The sequence below is a fragment of the Apostichopus japonicus genome, chromosome 20 (assembly GCF_037975245.1).
Source record: "Apostichopus japonicus isolate 1M-3 chromosome 20, ASM3797524v1, whole genome shotgun sequence".
Classification (NCBI taxonomy): domain Eukaryota; kingdom Metazoa; phylum Echinodermata; class Holothuroidea; order Aspidochirotida; family Stichopodidae; genus Apostichopus; species Apostichopus japonicus.
The window spans coordinates 31,420,114-31,436,250 of NC_092580.1; the positions used below are offsets into that span (position 1 = coordinate 31,420,114).

The 16,137-nt window shown below is 36.7% G+C and overlaps 1 protein-coding gene across 2 annotated transcripts in view; it reads left to right on the top strand.

Moving 5' to 3' along the window:
• Positions 1-16,137, top strand: part of LOC139961228 (rho guanine nucleotide exchange factor 3-like) — a 72,015-nt gene that overhangs the window by 41,457 nt on the left and 14,421 nt on the right. For both annotated transcript variants that reach the window (XM_071960291.1, XM_071960292.1), the window contains one exon: positions 13,698-13,802. In XM_071960291.1, coding sequence (XP_071816392.1) covers positions 13,698-13,802 — 105 coding nt within the window. The remainder of the gene's footprint in view (positions 1-13,697; positions 13,803-16,137) is intronic.

Sequence of the window (16,137 nt, forward strand, 5' to 3'; positions counted from 1 at the left end):
GCCAGTCTAACTTTTGGGAGTGTCTGGTAGATATTTCTATTGGCTCGTAATGTTATTTCTATCCTCTCTATCTTCCCTCCCTTTAACATCTGGATTGTAGATTAAGTCAAAAGATAGAGAGAAATGGAACCTCAAAACATGTGCAGTCCATGTACGCATGCAGGGCGAATGTTTTGACCATATGATATCTAGGTGCTGTATATTAACAGTCTCATGATTCTGTGTGAATTCTGTATAGGTGTCTCAAGGCTTTAGTTCTTGTCAGGCCAGCCAGCCAACATATGTGTTGAACTTTTACATGTACAGAGGGATATACTGTTAGAAGGAGGGGCGTGTTGCTATGGAGATACACTGATATGCCTGAAATCACATGGATCTGGTGGCTTTTGTGATCAAGGATATGAATGACTTTACAAACTGGCTTTTCTCTCACATGATCATATGCTATGACTCGGGAGAGAATGTAGTCAGTTCAGAAATCACTTTTACAGTGCAAGTTTTTCGGGATTTTGATGTCTTGGAAATTTGGATCAATAAGTATCACTCTGATATCGTGTAAATTATTAATGACGACACCAACGGCAACAGCCAGGTCTGTAATTTACCAAAACATCTCTTTCGAATTTAAAGCACATTTGTAAAAAAATATATCTAAATCCCTCTCCCCACCCACCCTTCCATATTCTCCCCCCCCCCCCCAACAGATCAAATGTATCCATTTCTGCTTTAAAACTTTTGCAAGTGCTGTCCAGGTTAAAGCTATTATTATGATGTATGTGTACACCAACAATAACAAGTGGCTGAGAACATATTGGAATATTTACTTTGAAGATATTCAATATTAATATTTTGATGTCTGTTTGTTTCAAATCCTCTGAGAATATTGATCGATCTGTCATACTTGCACTAGTTTCTAATCCAATTTTGCTGTTTTTTGTAATGTTTTTTTTAAACGCTTTTGTACTTTTCACCTTTTATTTGGCCATTTTAGCCCACATTCTGATAATCCGGTTATAATCATCTCCCTATTACATTGATCTCTTTATTTTTGTCCCTAAGCGATACCTTTGTGTTAAAGCTGCAGTCTTATAATCAATTCCCAACTTTTGGCCTCCCGGTTTGAGTACAGTAACTTGCTTCAATTGGTAAAGTGTTATACGTACCCTTCAGATGAGTCTGTTTGCTGAATATATTTATGTGCTTGTCAGAAAAAGTCAGAGGGTAGGAATTATTGATCAACCCACCTGTAGATGGATCTTCTTCAAAGGCAAGCTGACATGATTTTACAACCTCACAAACAGAAAGACAGACCGTATGAGGAAGAATATATGTTATGTGGTCAAATTATCACAAAAATTTAATAAGGTCCTCTGTTGTTGAGTTAAGTTTTGCTAATTTGATAGGGAAAAAAATCAATGGGATCGGAGGTTAGGAAGTCATTGTAGGTGAATGTAAATGTTGTATGATTCCTTCATCATTTATTGTAATTTATTAAGAAAAAAACATACAATAACATTCTGTGGGCGGTCTAAATTTGATAAAATCATGTGTCGATGTGTGATCTCATTTACAGGTTGGGTCAAATTGGTCGATAATAGAGTTGCTTTAAGGCTTTTTTATTGTTTACCCTGTTGAGATGTTTACCTCGATATCAACTCTTGACTATTCCTATGCCATCTCCCCCAGTCAGTGTGTGGGTGGAATAAGGAATTGAATAATTCTTATTTATATATGCCAAGTCAGTAAATTAACTTTAATAGCTCTCTATTATACCTTCTTGACAAACAGTAGGACAGTTGAGAGTCATGATTTTGCCGGGCGATTTCATTGTATGTTGAACAGGAGTAGGATTGAATTTATAGCATTTTAGGTTGTTGGAATTTTATGGTTCTTCTTAAAAAGTTAAAACAAACTTGTATACAGCCCCAATTATCTCTTTCACAGACCTGTAAATGGCACAGGGGTTGCTAGTTTTGAATTCAAATAGATTCAGTGAAACTTGGTTTGATTTGATTTTGCCAAAATATTCTCAGTCACAAAGTTACAGTACTTATAATAAACGATAACATTTGATCAAATTCTGATAACGACTATGAAATAGTGAAATATATAGCGCCCTTAAGATGATTGGCCGGCAAGATAGATTGGACTGTTTGCAGACCGCTGTGCTATCGAGCGAATGTCATAGTTGCGACAAAAATGTCTGATCCGTCTGGAAAATTCCTAGTTTGGGAGTTTTTTGGAAGAATGTTTAAAAGGACTGTCGACTGGTATACAGTACCATAATACCATTTTGAAAAGCTTGTTTATCTTATTTATGTGGTCAAGAGACATGCATGTATATTGTACATGTAAAGATTTAGTGAGTTAAAACTTTACATTTGTGTAGCAGGCTGGAAGGCTCTGGAGTTTGTCTTCTAAAACACTACATGGTTTCTGTGTACAAAACTGCTATATATATATATATATATATATATATATATATATATATATATATATATATATATATATATATTTATATATATATATATATATTTATATACATATATACATCTTTCAATAAACTGTGTAGTAATTTGCTTTTATGTTGGTAGCCTTTTGCTGTTTAATATTTACCATATAATGTATTCCATGATGTTGTAGCTATTAGCTAGCTGTTTTCCTTGTTCAGAAGAAAGGCTCACACATTTCAGTCTTAACAGTGAATAATTACTGTTAAAGTGTTAAATTGTTAACTTCTGCCCTCATTCTTTCATGCAAAGTAGGCTTTAGGAAACCCTGTGAAAGTTGTATTGTAACCCTATATATACAGTATGCTATGAATTTATATTCTCTATAGGTTTTTGTTTTTAAAGTAGCTTTTTTAAGAATTTAGTTGCAATAGTGAAAACAGCAATCTATTGCTAATTATTCTGCGTTTAAGCACATTTGGGTGGCCGGCTTGAGCACAACTTGTCGAGTTTTAAATTTCAGTAGTCGAATCATTTACAAGGTAAACATTTTTCTCTCAGTTTCAACAGTTTCCTTTGAGGTTCCTTGTTTTGGGAAAAACCTCCAATGATGTCATAATAGGAAAAAATGATATTTTTAGCAACTTAGATCACAACCGAAAGTTGAATGGTGGGGAACTTCCAGCGAGGATTTCATGTGTTTACTATACTAGCACGGTATGGACCTGCTGTGTGCGCCAAAAAGTGACTAGTTTTGCTGCGTCATTGTTCCTGAGATCTGTTTGGGTGGTTATCTTTCCATCTTTGATACCACGTGTATGAATCATAGGTTTAATATCTTCGGTAACCAATATCCATTTTCTTGTTCCTCTCTTAGTCATCAGACTGCAGCTGATGAAACATGTTTTCAGACGAGAATTGTCGTCATCCGAAATTAAAAAACTCTCAACTCTGATAATCCCTGGCTGATTAAGAAAACAAATGAAGCACTTCCTTTTCTTACTTTTTCATCTCTGAAATCAACTAGCTAAAATGAGAGAATGATCAAACAAAAGGTCTTCTTTGATTGGAGAATAAATTTGATGTTTTAATGAAGAAAGCAAGAAATGTAGCTTGGGGATCGAGTTTGAAGAAGCAGAGTAATTAATTAATACCTAAAGGTGACGTAACTGCCTAGGAAATTTGCAAGTGTCTAGGAATGCAATATTTGCTGATAAAAGGGGGGGGGGGAGAGGGGATTGTCTAGGACTAAATCATAGGTCATTCACATTGCATCATCCTTTAAGTGTCTGAATGTTTCATTTGACAATAATCTGCGGAGAAAGTTCCGGTGGCTGACAATGCAACACTTTTCCGAAATATTCCAAACTGTAAGTCAAGAACCACATCTCAAAGTCTTGTCTCTAAATCGTGATTTGTCTCACAGTCTGTGAGGGTGGTCTTAAATATCATCCTTGGAGTTGTCCTGCAAAAAGTTTTACTTTCCTGATATACCCCCTCTCCTTGCTGATTTTTCCTTCAAATTAATCATTTATCCTTTAGGAATATTTGTTTATTAGTTTTGAATATTCTCATTAGTTAGACATTCATAAAAAAAAATACAAGTTTTTGCCATAGAAATGTTATTTTCCTATGTTGGTATGATTTTACTCTGTGGATAACCATGTAAGTTATATTTAATATTTATAGGAAGGAAAACAAAGACATTGTCAGCTCAGTTGCCAGGATGACATCATGCACTTTGCTGTTGCCAGCTTCATTCACAAACAAAATCGAAAAAAAATCATATCTTTTCTCCGTACAAAATGCTATGAGCATGTGATTTAAGACCTTATAAGGATGTTGGAAAAATTCCAGAAAATTTTGTCAAGCAATGAACTTCAGCCAAAAGTATCACAAAATATTTGCAGAAAGTGCACTTTTTGGTTTGTCTTATTCAATGAAAACATTTTGTGGTTGATACAACGGACATACACAATAATGAACACAGTGGCTGACTATGAAAAGCTATGCGAGATTGGAGATAAACATCTCGCACTGGTTTACTAGCAAAGTTCTGCGATATTCTGAGTGATTGAAAGTTGAAACAATATTGTGGGAGGAGGATTCTCAGAAATTCAGTCACAAACACGATCAGCTGATCCAGTGTAAAAAAAGAAAGTTACTGTAATAGCTTAATAATTGTAGTTTATGTTAAATAAAGCGTGGCAGGAATCACTATAAGTATAAATATGGAAATGTCATTGCGTGTGGGTGGGTTCTCTCCTTTTAATTCTTTCACTTACAGTATTTTAGGTCCAGCTGCTAGAGAGATTGGTGCTATTAACAAATTTATTTTGGGATGATCAAGCTTAACAGTAGTGGTAGATATCAACTTGATATCTATGACTAAAATCATGTATGCGTATATATATATTTATATATATAGACATAGATCTATATATATTGATAAAAAAGATATATATAGATATATATATATATATAGATATATCAAGGAAAATCAAGACCAGTGAAAAAACTTCCAGCCTCCACCGGGATTCGAACCTGGGTCTCCCGCTTTATATGCGGACACCCTAACTACTAGGCTATGGATGCTGATTGTATGTCCAGAGGTTCGAAACCGGTAAGGAAGGTCGTAATTCCACTGTAGGCGTTGTCACCTGTATCGAAAAATACTAGTTCTGTTTTTGGTGCCTTACTCTAGAGATCAAAGTATATGTATGTATAAATGTTTATGTATATATATACGTTTGGTTGGTTGTCGTCTATCTTGGCGCAGAATGTCCTATGTGAAATGGACAGAGCGAAGTATAGGTGAGAATTAAAAATGACTATACAGTATAGTGAACACCAGTAGCTGTTATTGTAACTCAGCATTGAGCGATCATCAGACAACTGGTCCATCATATATCTGGTTTATATATCAATGTATATATATCTACATATATTAATTTTATTTTGTATTCTATCCTTAAACTGGAAAAGGTCAGACAGGAGGCAACTGTGTGTAGACACCCTAAGGGTTACACCAATTGTGCAAACTCTTTAAAACAAAGTCAAACTGTGTGACCTGCTACAGTCAGAATGACTTTAATTTCCAAAAGAATTTTGCTGAACTTCAGACAGAAAGGAAAATTACAGCCCTGAACAATGCACTATTGTCATATGAGCAAGAAGAAGAAAGAAAAAAAAATAAGGAGAGACCAAGGAGTTTCTTTACAGAACAGTGATTTTCATTCAAATAGTTTGACCTGAATATCTAGGAAATAATTGTTCTCTCCCAGGGATTTCACTGTTAAGGTTCTCCTTTGTCAAGGTTTGGTCAACAAGTTGCTTTTAAAAATTAGGTTTCTTTTCAATTTGTGTGAAATCCTGTAGCCAGTAGGTTTATTGTCTCTACCAACCATTCTGAACGGTTACAATTCAACCTTCATCAAGTTTTATGAGAGATTTATTGTCTTCTGTCAGTAAAAGATTAGCAATTACAAAATTGTTACAAGTTTCTTTCAATTTGTTGTTGCAAATTTCTTTCAATTTATTAATTTTTTTCACCCCTTCTTGTGACAGGTAGAGTGGTGTAGTGTACAGTAACATCCTGAATATGAGAGATAGGTTGTGTCATTTCTTTGATCAACTTTTAGAGTGTATGTTAGAGGTTTACAACTATGTACCAGCATCATTATACCTGACCTTTACCAACCGCATTTTACTGAAAAAGAGAAATAAAAATCAACTGCACCAGACCTGTAGTGTGCCTGTGCTTGTACTCATACACGTATTCTAGCATAGTAGACTGTACGCAATACAAATTGATAGGCTAGCTATTTCGGAAGCCTAACTCCAAGAAGCTCCACTGAAATATATGATTAAAACGTTCTCGTTCTGTTGAATATCAAGATGATTTATTCACTCTGCGTTATAATTTAAAGTTCAGTTAGAAGGCTGTAAAATTACTTCAAGATACTGATTGGAGACAAATATGTATTATTTGCATAATACACTGTTCATGAGTACTGGATGATTCCGTATCCAGAACTAAGTTCCCTAAAGTTATAAAAAAATGCTCAGAGGTCGCAAAGCTTGGGGTCACACGTGATGGGGCATCTTGATCCATGATTGGTTCAATATTACCTACTTCGGAACATCATTAATATTCATCAAATCTATCACTGAATGAACCAATCATGAGTGAGAAAGAAAACAACACATGGTCCTAATGTTTTATGATGTTATTCCTTGTCTGAAAACATGGGGCTCCTAAACTAGACGTCTGCAAATGGACCAAACAATATCTTACATATTTCTTTATTGGGGAACCCTGGGAATTAACAAGGGGTAACTTGAAGGCCAAAGTGCAAAGGGTTTAAAGACCTTGCAGGAGTTTGATAGGAACTTAAAGGAGGTGAAATATCACTTCATGACAGTAAGTCACTAAAAGTCATAAAAAATGACCCAAAGACATTTGTATATCTTTACTGGCAGATCTCCGTTACAAGTGTTAACTATTAAACGATCCAAACATTTGTTTTGAAAAGATAATCGGAATAAAATATTTGACCGATAATTGTGTGAAGCAGCTGTAACTGATCATTGAATGAGAAAGTACTGATTTTGTGTATAAAATACCCTTTTTTTCTCCCAGAACACCCCCCCCCTTTTTTTTTATCCTCAAGATAAAGAGGGAAAGAAGCTTTGCTGCAAATTATAAAGCACTTGACATCAGCTCAGACTCGATGATAAAGGAGAAAGTTTGTTTTGACAAGAAATAAAATTTCATGGAGAGATTTTGGATTTACATGTTCTGCTTGATAACGTTGCTAATTGTCTTGCTTTAACAAACCTTGATACTAGCAATTACCTAGCTGTGTGGATATACGTTTCTGGTCATATAGTATAATATGTATCCAAAGTGTCTCACGGGTCGTTTTTAGTTACAAGTCAAAAGAAATAACTAATTTGTCTGTTGTGGAGCTTGGAGAAGGATAAAATTGCCTTTGCCGTAAATTACAAATGCCTGATAAATATCACCATAGCTCCTGGGGAAGCGTAAATCCTTATGCATCATTTATTTAAGTCGTTGTTACTACTCAGCTGGCAAAGAGGTTGAAAGTTGTGTCCCTCAGTTGGATGTGATTATTTGACATGTTTTTGTTTGTTTTGAGGGGGAAGGGATGAATGATGGTGCCTTATATTCAGTTTTGGATGATTTCATTAATGCAAGAGCAGCTTGTTTGTTTGTCTTCTCCCTAACATCAGAATTGTCTAGACAATTTTAAATTTGTGAACAGAAAAACAAAATTAGATATTCTCTTGTTACTTGTGTTGTAAAATAATTCTCATGTAGGAGCAGAGGACACCAGCAGTGTGTGTTGTCCCTGGTCATAACTTCTCATCCAACCAATCAAATAGTTTCTCTATGTATATAGCTGTAACTTGTGTAAATCATGGGGTCAGGAAGCGGTCAGATATTATAAAACCTCTGTGCTGTTGGGAAAATGAACTTTTTTGATTTAATATTTGGTGGGCTCTCCTACTCTATTTATAAACTCATAGTGAGGGAGATGCAATCTTTAATTTGATCCAACCCCGAGGCACTACAGCCTACAGGGAAGCTTGTCAGCTGTAAGTTGGTGTTTGAGGACGTGATAGGGTCAACTAGAGGGGACCTTATGTAAGGGTTCAAGTTTTGACTGAAACACAAATTGACTTGGGTGACATAATCTGGCATTGAAGTTAGGGAGTTATCTGCCCTCCACATGGAAGGAAATTGACATCGGCTACTCCACCACAATGATGTTAATATAAAGTGATTTTGTTCAATGTCTTGTAATCTTGTTTAATGGTATTTAAAGTCAGTCACCAACTGACTGACTGCCTTCTTGTCAACCTCTATCCCACACTGACTTAACCTCAGGAGCTATGAAATTTACTTTGCCCCTCGCTTACCTCGCTGATGTTGTGATGAGACAGGTAAAAGCTTGTCACTCATAAATATCCAAACATCCCGCTCCCTGAGGTTGTGATGAGACAGGTAAAAGCTTGTCACTCAACAATATCCAAACATCCCGCTAAGTTTTGGAATTATGTTATGTAGGAAAAGGTAATACCTCCAAACCACCAATATCTGAGAATAATCATGAAAGTGTATACTGTATAGTATATTATAAATGTCCGAAAGCCTTGTGAACATTTTTTCACAATATTGTTGGCATGTCTGTGTAATTGCAACTGGTACACTGTGTACAGTTTCTTAAACCACAATCGCTGACAGTCCGTCATTGGAGGAGTACTTAACAAAGAATGCAACCAATATTTAGTAATATTATATCAGCCAAAGAAGTGCACCGCCATATATACAGTATGTATGTAAAATACACAACTCACCTCCTCTTTCCATCCCCATACCCTGATTTTTCACTCCCCTTTCACTCTCCTCTTTTTTTTCTACTCCTCTTTCTCCTCCCCTTTCCACCCCCTTACCCTACATTTCACTCTCCTCTTTCCACTCCCCTTTCCTCCCTCTTTCCACTGCCCTTACCCTGCCTTTTCACTCCCCTTTTCACTCCCCATTCCCCTCTTTCCACCTTACCCTGCCTTTCCACTATCCCTACCCTGCCCTTTCCACTCCCATTTCCCCTCTTTCCACTCCCTTTACCTTGCCTTTTCACTCCTCTTGCCATTCTCCTCTTGCCATTCCCCTCCCCTTTCCCCTCCCCTTTCCATCCCCTTCCAATCCCCTTTCTCAGGACTTCATTTCCCTCTTTACCATAGTTCCAAAGTATACAGTAGGTTGTATATCATGATTTAATCTCTTCCCTGTCCATGGTTTATCTGTATCAAAAAGGGTCATTAAGAGATATTACTTGGGCAAGTTCGAAGACTGGGTGCTGTAATGCCATCCCATATATATGTTCTCTGGGATTGTATTTTACAATTAATGTTGAGTTAAGCATATGTTCCTCCCACACATGCCTCCCCTTCCCTCCCCATTTTTGTGTGTGTATCTCTGGAAACTAATTGCTTTGAGGGGGAGGTGGGGAGGGGAGGGTCTTATGTCTCTCTCAATCAATCATCAGTGTAAAGTACTATATATTATTTTATATAATTTTATTTCCTCTCTTGAGTGATGCCCTGGAAGCCCTTTAATCTCTCTGCACCTGTCAACAATTCTACAATTTATAAGTTTTCTGAATTTCCGATTGTTAGAAACAAAAGTTTAATTGTGCTTCACTCATCATTATTCCTCAGGTGACCTCAACCCACTTTTCATAAGAGGGAGAAGGAGGGGGGGGGACATGTTGAACAAGACATGCACTCCTACTCAGCTTCAGTTTTGTAATATTAAGAAAATCTGACATGATAGGGTGGGGGGGGGGGGGGGAGAGAGGGTTGGTTCAAATAAAGTTCACAAACTTGTTGATGGATTGTCCTGTGGTGTGTCCAGGGCACTAAACTGGGATATATGCCACTCGACAAGCTTGCATTCCTTTTCTGATTCAAAAATAATTTGTTCAAACCACCTGGGATATCTCCTGCCCCTCGAAAGTAGGCCAATCCAGAGGAACAGAAACCAAACAGAAAAGAAAATTCCTCATTTAGAAGTGGGTCAAAATTTCCAAGCCTGATAATAATAAATGCTGTTTAACAAAAAAAAAGGAGGGGGGGTGGAAAGAATTCCTTGAGGGTTTTGAAAAGAAGGATGCAAGCCCTCTGTTAAATTGTTGGAGCTTTTTTCGTGACAAAATCTGATACTGGTTATGTGCGAAGAAATAACTGGGGCAAGCCTAAAATCCTGCTGCAACAGGCAAATACTTAAACAGTACTTTCGAAGTTAATCCAGTATGAGTTAAAAATAAAGTACCACGGATGTGTGTTGAAAACAGGATTGTGACTTGTTTTGTGCAAAACCAAAATAGACTCTGCAGTTGTTGAACACGCCTCTATCATTTAATTATTCAAAGTTAAATTCAATTCACCGTTACCGAAGAAGTGTTTGCTTTCGGTTTCAAATAGTTGTTTGCTAGGTTATTATTGTCACACATTCACAATCATGTTCCTTTTAAATTAAGGTTATTATTTCAAGTACCCATTTTGGCTTTGTGCATTGATTTTGATAATCTTTGATCTTGTTTGATACTAAACTAAGAAGTTCCTTTAGCAAATGTGTTTCTGTACCTTTCAGTTCAAACAATGGAAGAGGAATAAAAATAATTTTGTTGTTGTTGAGAATTTCTGTCTAGTTTTGGGGATGGCGTTAAGACTATTTAACATGGTAACAAATCTGATATCATCATACAGTACTAGCTATGTATTATGATTCGTTTTGGTAATCAACATCTGGCTGCCCAAATAATTTTTCACATTAATTAGTATTTATCCTAAGTGAATTTCAAATTGGAAATTCTTAAAAATCTCAACTTCTACTTTTTTAATTTGAAATGTAACTTGATATAAAAAAAATTAAAATCAATCAAGGTTATAATGACCTAAAGAAAGACAGAAGAAAAAAAGGCATCATAATATCAACTCAAAGAAGTTGCCTTTATTTGAAATTTTGTCTTGAACCGAGCTTTATCGGTTTATCCCTTTTCCTGTGATACTTAAGAATCCAGATTTCCTGCTCAAAATGTCAGCTAATTTCATTTGCAAAAAATGATCACATCCTCTACACTAATTGATAAATCCTCTGATACATTTTGTAAGAATATGTTTTGTAAAAGCAATTAATAATAATAATAATAAATGAGCCTTATATAGCGCCAAATCAGTAAACAAAAGTTACTGCTCAAAGCGCTTTACAAAGAAAGTAAATTAATTTACAAAAGAACAAGTGAAAAAATGGGTCTTAAGTAGACTTTCTTATTTCCACCATGTATATTCTTCCCATTGTTTGACATGCTACCATTGTGAGCAAAGATGTAACATCAAACAAATTCAGACCAGAAAAATTAAAATCAGTCTGATTTCGATGTGAAAAATACTTTAAAAAAATCTTTGGTGCGGGTACCTTTGAAATATCTCTTTCAGTATTTTCTTTAAATAAAACCAAAGTTTACCTGTTGTTATAACATAGATCAGATGGATGGAATAACTTTGAATTTGTATTACACGTGTTCTGTACTCACGTTTTGATTACATACAGTAATTCATGTGCTCGTGGATCGCTTGGCTTCAGAAATCCCATTTCAATGAAGCCTACTGCACATTGTGTGGACATATTGACCTGACCAGAATTCCATTACCATTTCTGCCTCTGGCAGAATCTTTATATTTTGGTATAGCGTTCAGATCCCTCAGCTTTGGCGTTTGAAGCAAACAAAAGTTGGAGATGAGGCGAGACGTTCTAGTCGCACATGTTTCATACAGACGTACAGTACTATTTAATTGTAAGAATCTCTCCAATATACATAATCTTATAAGCAGAAGAAATTATTCTATATATGCCTGCAACAATAAGACTCAACTTAACAACTGACAGTTTCTGATTTTCTGAAAAAGATGCTTTGCACCGTACTACAAAAGAAGATAACATGTTTATCAAATGAATTGTGAAGAAACTCAAGATATTGAGAAATTTCCTTGTAGTGATGGAGCTTTTAGTTGATTACGGTTGTTCGCATACGTTAATGAAACAGATGCAAACAGGACGAGCAACACCCCACCCCCCCCAACCTGGCACAATGAAAAAGTTTATTTTTGGTCCTGGCTTGTAATGTGTATATAAGATGTCATCATTTTTACAAAGAAACCATATTTTAAGACAACATTGAACTTCAGAACACGTTCACCAACTGGTGATGTTGATGCATAATTTGGAAAAGATACATGATATTGATATGCATTGATTGTTATATTCAGTTTGGTTAAAGGTTCATATAATAGGTCAAAGGTGACCACTGTCAGTCACTCCTAAAAGAAAGGAAAAGAGTTAAAACAATTTGAACTGTCAAGAGGTGTAGAATTTGTTTATCACTCAAAGTGACTAATCAAGTCCAGGTGTGTAGTACGGGTTATCCAAACCCTGTTACCTATGGCTAATTCTGAGGTCCGTGCTGCATACATGTGCATGGGACCCTGGGAGGTAGGCGCAACCATGCAGCTCATTTAAGGAATGCTTAATTAAACATTTCATCCCAGGCGGTATGTGAAACTTTTTCTCCTGTCGAAGGAGACCGCGACAGCAGACAACGACCTCCTGCCTGATGATAAGTTTACACCTGGAGGGCTCTGATGCGTGCCTTCAGCAGGTCATCCAGAGTCAAGGGGGTGACACCGATACCCCTGACCCGGGAGGGAGGTCCAGATTAATCTCTCTGTTCCTGTATTTTAATTGAAGGAAGATATCTTAGGTCCTTTTTAAATGGGGCATATCTATAGACAACATCCACGGTGTAAAGCCTCGTGAATGGCATTTCGTTCCTCAGTACTAAGCAGAATTTTACACACCAGTCCATTTGACTCTGCAGGCAGCATAAAGAATGCATGCAAACAAAGAGAGACATGTGTTACAACCAAATTTTGTAATCTTGATCTGGAAGCAGCCAATACTACCTCTTCTGACTTTCAATGCCAAGTTTCTCAGCCTTGAAAGGAAGAAGGATTTTTAAGCCTTTGTTTAAAAAGCTGAGAAGAGAGTGAAGGAACCTGACCACATCCTCCCTCTTCCTGACCAGTTTCTTTAGAAAACCCAATTTCATTGGTTGGTTTTTATAGTATAAACAGGATTTAAAGGCTCTTTCATGCAACAATGGTTGTTAGTAGACAAAGACCTATACCATTGCCTTCTTTGGCTTGTATCACTGAACCATGTAACAGTCTGGAGAATAATCCTGAGGTAAGAAGATTTCAACTGTCAAACACAACAAGTTAGATCACTCCTGATCCAAAAGTTCAGACACCTTATTATTCTTCAGTTGAGAGACAAAATGATGGGTTGTAGGCTGTAACCTACTGTACAGTATATATGTTGTTTGATAGGATAGTCTGCCATGGGATAGTCTGCACACATGCAACAGTGAACACACTGCTGCTGAAGCAAGGAGGGTTTCATGTGTTTAAGGTACTTTCTGAATATTTCTTTTTGAGAGTTGGAAAAATGTTATAACAATTGAAGGAATTTCTTTCATCTTTGCATTCGCCAGTCAAATTTGATCTTAGATTTCAATTCCTTTGTCTTCCCCTGTGCAGTTGATAGTTTGGATATTATTCTTTCCTTTTTTCTTTCTTTGGGCGTCTTTCATATTCCAGGGCTACAACAGCAGAAGAAACCGATCCTCCCTGGCTCGGGTTTCCTCCATCGCTAATCTTATATCACCGGTGTCGTCTGTCAAGAAAGTCGGTCAAGCACTTCAGGTAAGAAGCAGTCACCATTGTTTTATCTGGCTGTAGAGTAGCTATACCCATAATAGTAGTCATTCTCCACTGTACTCCGGTCGTCGGCCCTTCGTCGCTTGTCCTTCACTTCACAGCAAGTGAACATTGGTCTGCAACATACAGTATGGCTTCTCTTCTTCCAGTTCTGTTCTCTGTCGAAAAAGTGATTGAAATATTTCAGTGAGAATTGTCAACTTAGGCAAAGCAAACTGAAGTAAGCAGCAATGTAGCAATGTAGTAGTGGTATACACCCAGTGGCACTCATTTGTACTAGCACATAGAGAATAGACTGACACATTTTTGTTAAATTTACTACTTGCTATAAGTTGAAATGATGCCATATATTTCTATATCTGCACAGTTTGAGGCATCAATTTGAATTTATGAATAAGTCATTCCATCTAGAGTCTAAGACCATGTCAAACATGTACATTGACTGGCAATACAGTCTATTACAATAGCGAACCCTACTCACACTCTCTGGACCGAAACTGCCCACCACAGCCATGATTTAAAAGTGTTCAGGGGTAAAAATAAAGACCAAAAAACTCAAACCTACAGATCTGGAACAGAGACATGATTTCAAATTAGTTTAAAAATGTTAAAGGAATGATAACAATGTCATTCACATCAGTTTGACACTGATGTCAGTGAACTGTTTGTGGGATATCTCAGCGGCCTATTGAACCCAGTCGGTCTCCGTGTGGCTCCCACCTCAGCCATTGGCTCCAGCTGGTCTGACTCGGCGTACCATCCATGCACACATTTCACACAATGCGAAGAACACACATTCGGGTAACCATGTCAACGTGTCTGGTCATTCAACCAGTTTAACACAGTTTAACACAGTCAAGCAGGAAGTTATCAATGTCCAATTGCATCCTCGGTACAAGAACGATTTGTTTGAACAATTTTTCTATTTCATGCCGACACCCAAAGAGGGTTCATTGACAAGGAAGTTTTGTAGCCTTTGTAGCCTACTGCATCTTGTTCTGATTTCTTAGTGGGTGTAACATAAACTAACATTCATTTCATCTTCATTAATATTAAAAGTGCAATAGGTGTTTAGTTTCGCCCCATATTTTTTTTTTTTAAAACTTAAAAATTCCCAAGGAGGGAAAGTTTACTGGGTCGCGCATCCAAACTTGGATCGAAGCTGCTTTTGTTGTGTAGTTTCCATAATTAATATAGTAAAAATAATTAAATAACTGCAACTGTCTCATGCAACCAATGTTTAGCTTGCTTAAAAATGATGAACATTGATGATTGTTAGTAAAACTGCAAATAGTATTTGAACACGGGGAATGTAAACTTTTTCTGGTGTTTTCAACTTTGAAAAGGAAAGTACTAAACTGTGTCCTCTACTTCTGAGTAAATACTACTATTTATTAGAATTCTTAAAATGCAGACTTTAAAACACAGCAGTTGCTTTACCACCAGCTCAGTTTTGAACTTGATTTAGTTGCATTTTCGTTGAAAGTAGCACTGGAGGGGAGGGGAGGGGGGAATGGAATACATTTGAAAATGTCTAAAAAGACTAATCTGATTGATGTGGTGATACATGAACATGTGTATTAGTACTTTGTTTCACAATTAACCTTTGAGTGGCCTTCATGACATCTCCTTAGTGCAAGGTGTGTATACTGTATCGTTAAGTGTTAATTACACACTGTGACCTTAGTTGAAGCTGTTGAGGTTACTGTATGGAGACATACTACAGTATACAGTACATGTATGTATATGCATGCTTTTCACATTGTCCTTCATGGATCACACATCCAATAGACAACAGTTAGAAAATGTTCTCCAGTCTCTTGCACTTTCAGGAAAGTCAAATATTTCTTAGTAATAATATTAAGTTCCCTTGTCCTTCTTGGACCATTGTTTGGGTCTTAATCTCCCGACAATTGTGAAGGAATCTTACAGAACACTGTTTATAGGCAGGGGTGAAGAAGAGTTTATACCTGTCAAAGACCTGTCCAGAAGGCAAATATATGATGGAGACGTGACTATCAGGGTTTTTTCGTGGAGAGAGAATTGTCCCTAGTTTGTACAACTTGTTGTTTGCTCCTGGGTTTCAGTAAGAAGAAATAAACACTGCCTGATATACACTGTATATTCTTCCTGGAATCAATCTCACCTATGACATCAACTCTGACCTCTCAAAACTTTTTCCAATTTACTTTCCCTCTAAAGAGGAAAACCCCAAGGGTTATTCTAAGACTTTTGATTTATTTTAATACCAGCAGATCTGCAATCTGAGATACAGTTATCAGCCATGCACACATGTACACAGATGCCAGCAAATATAACC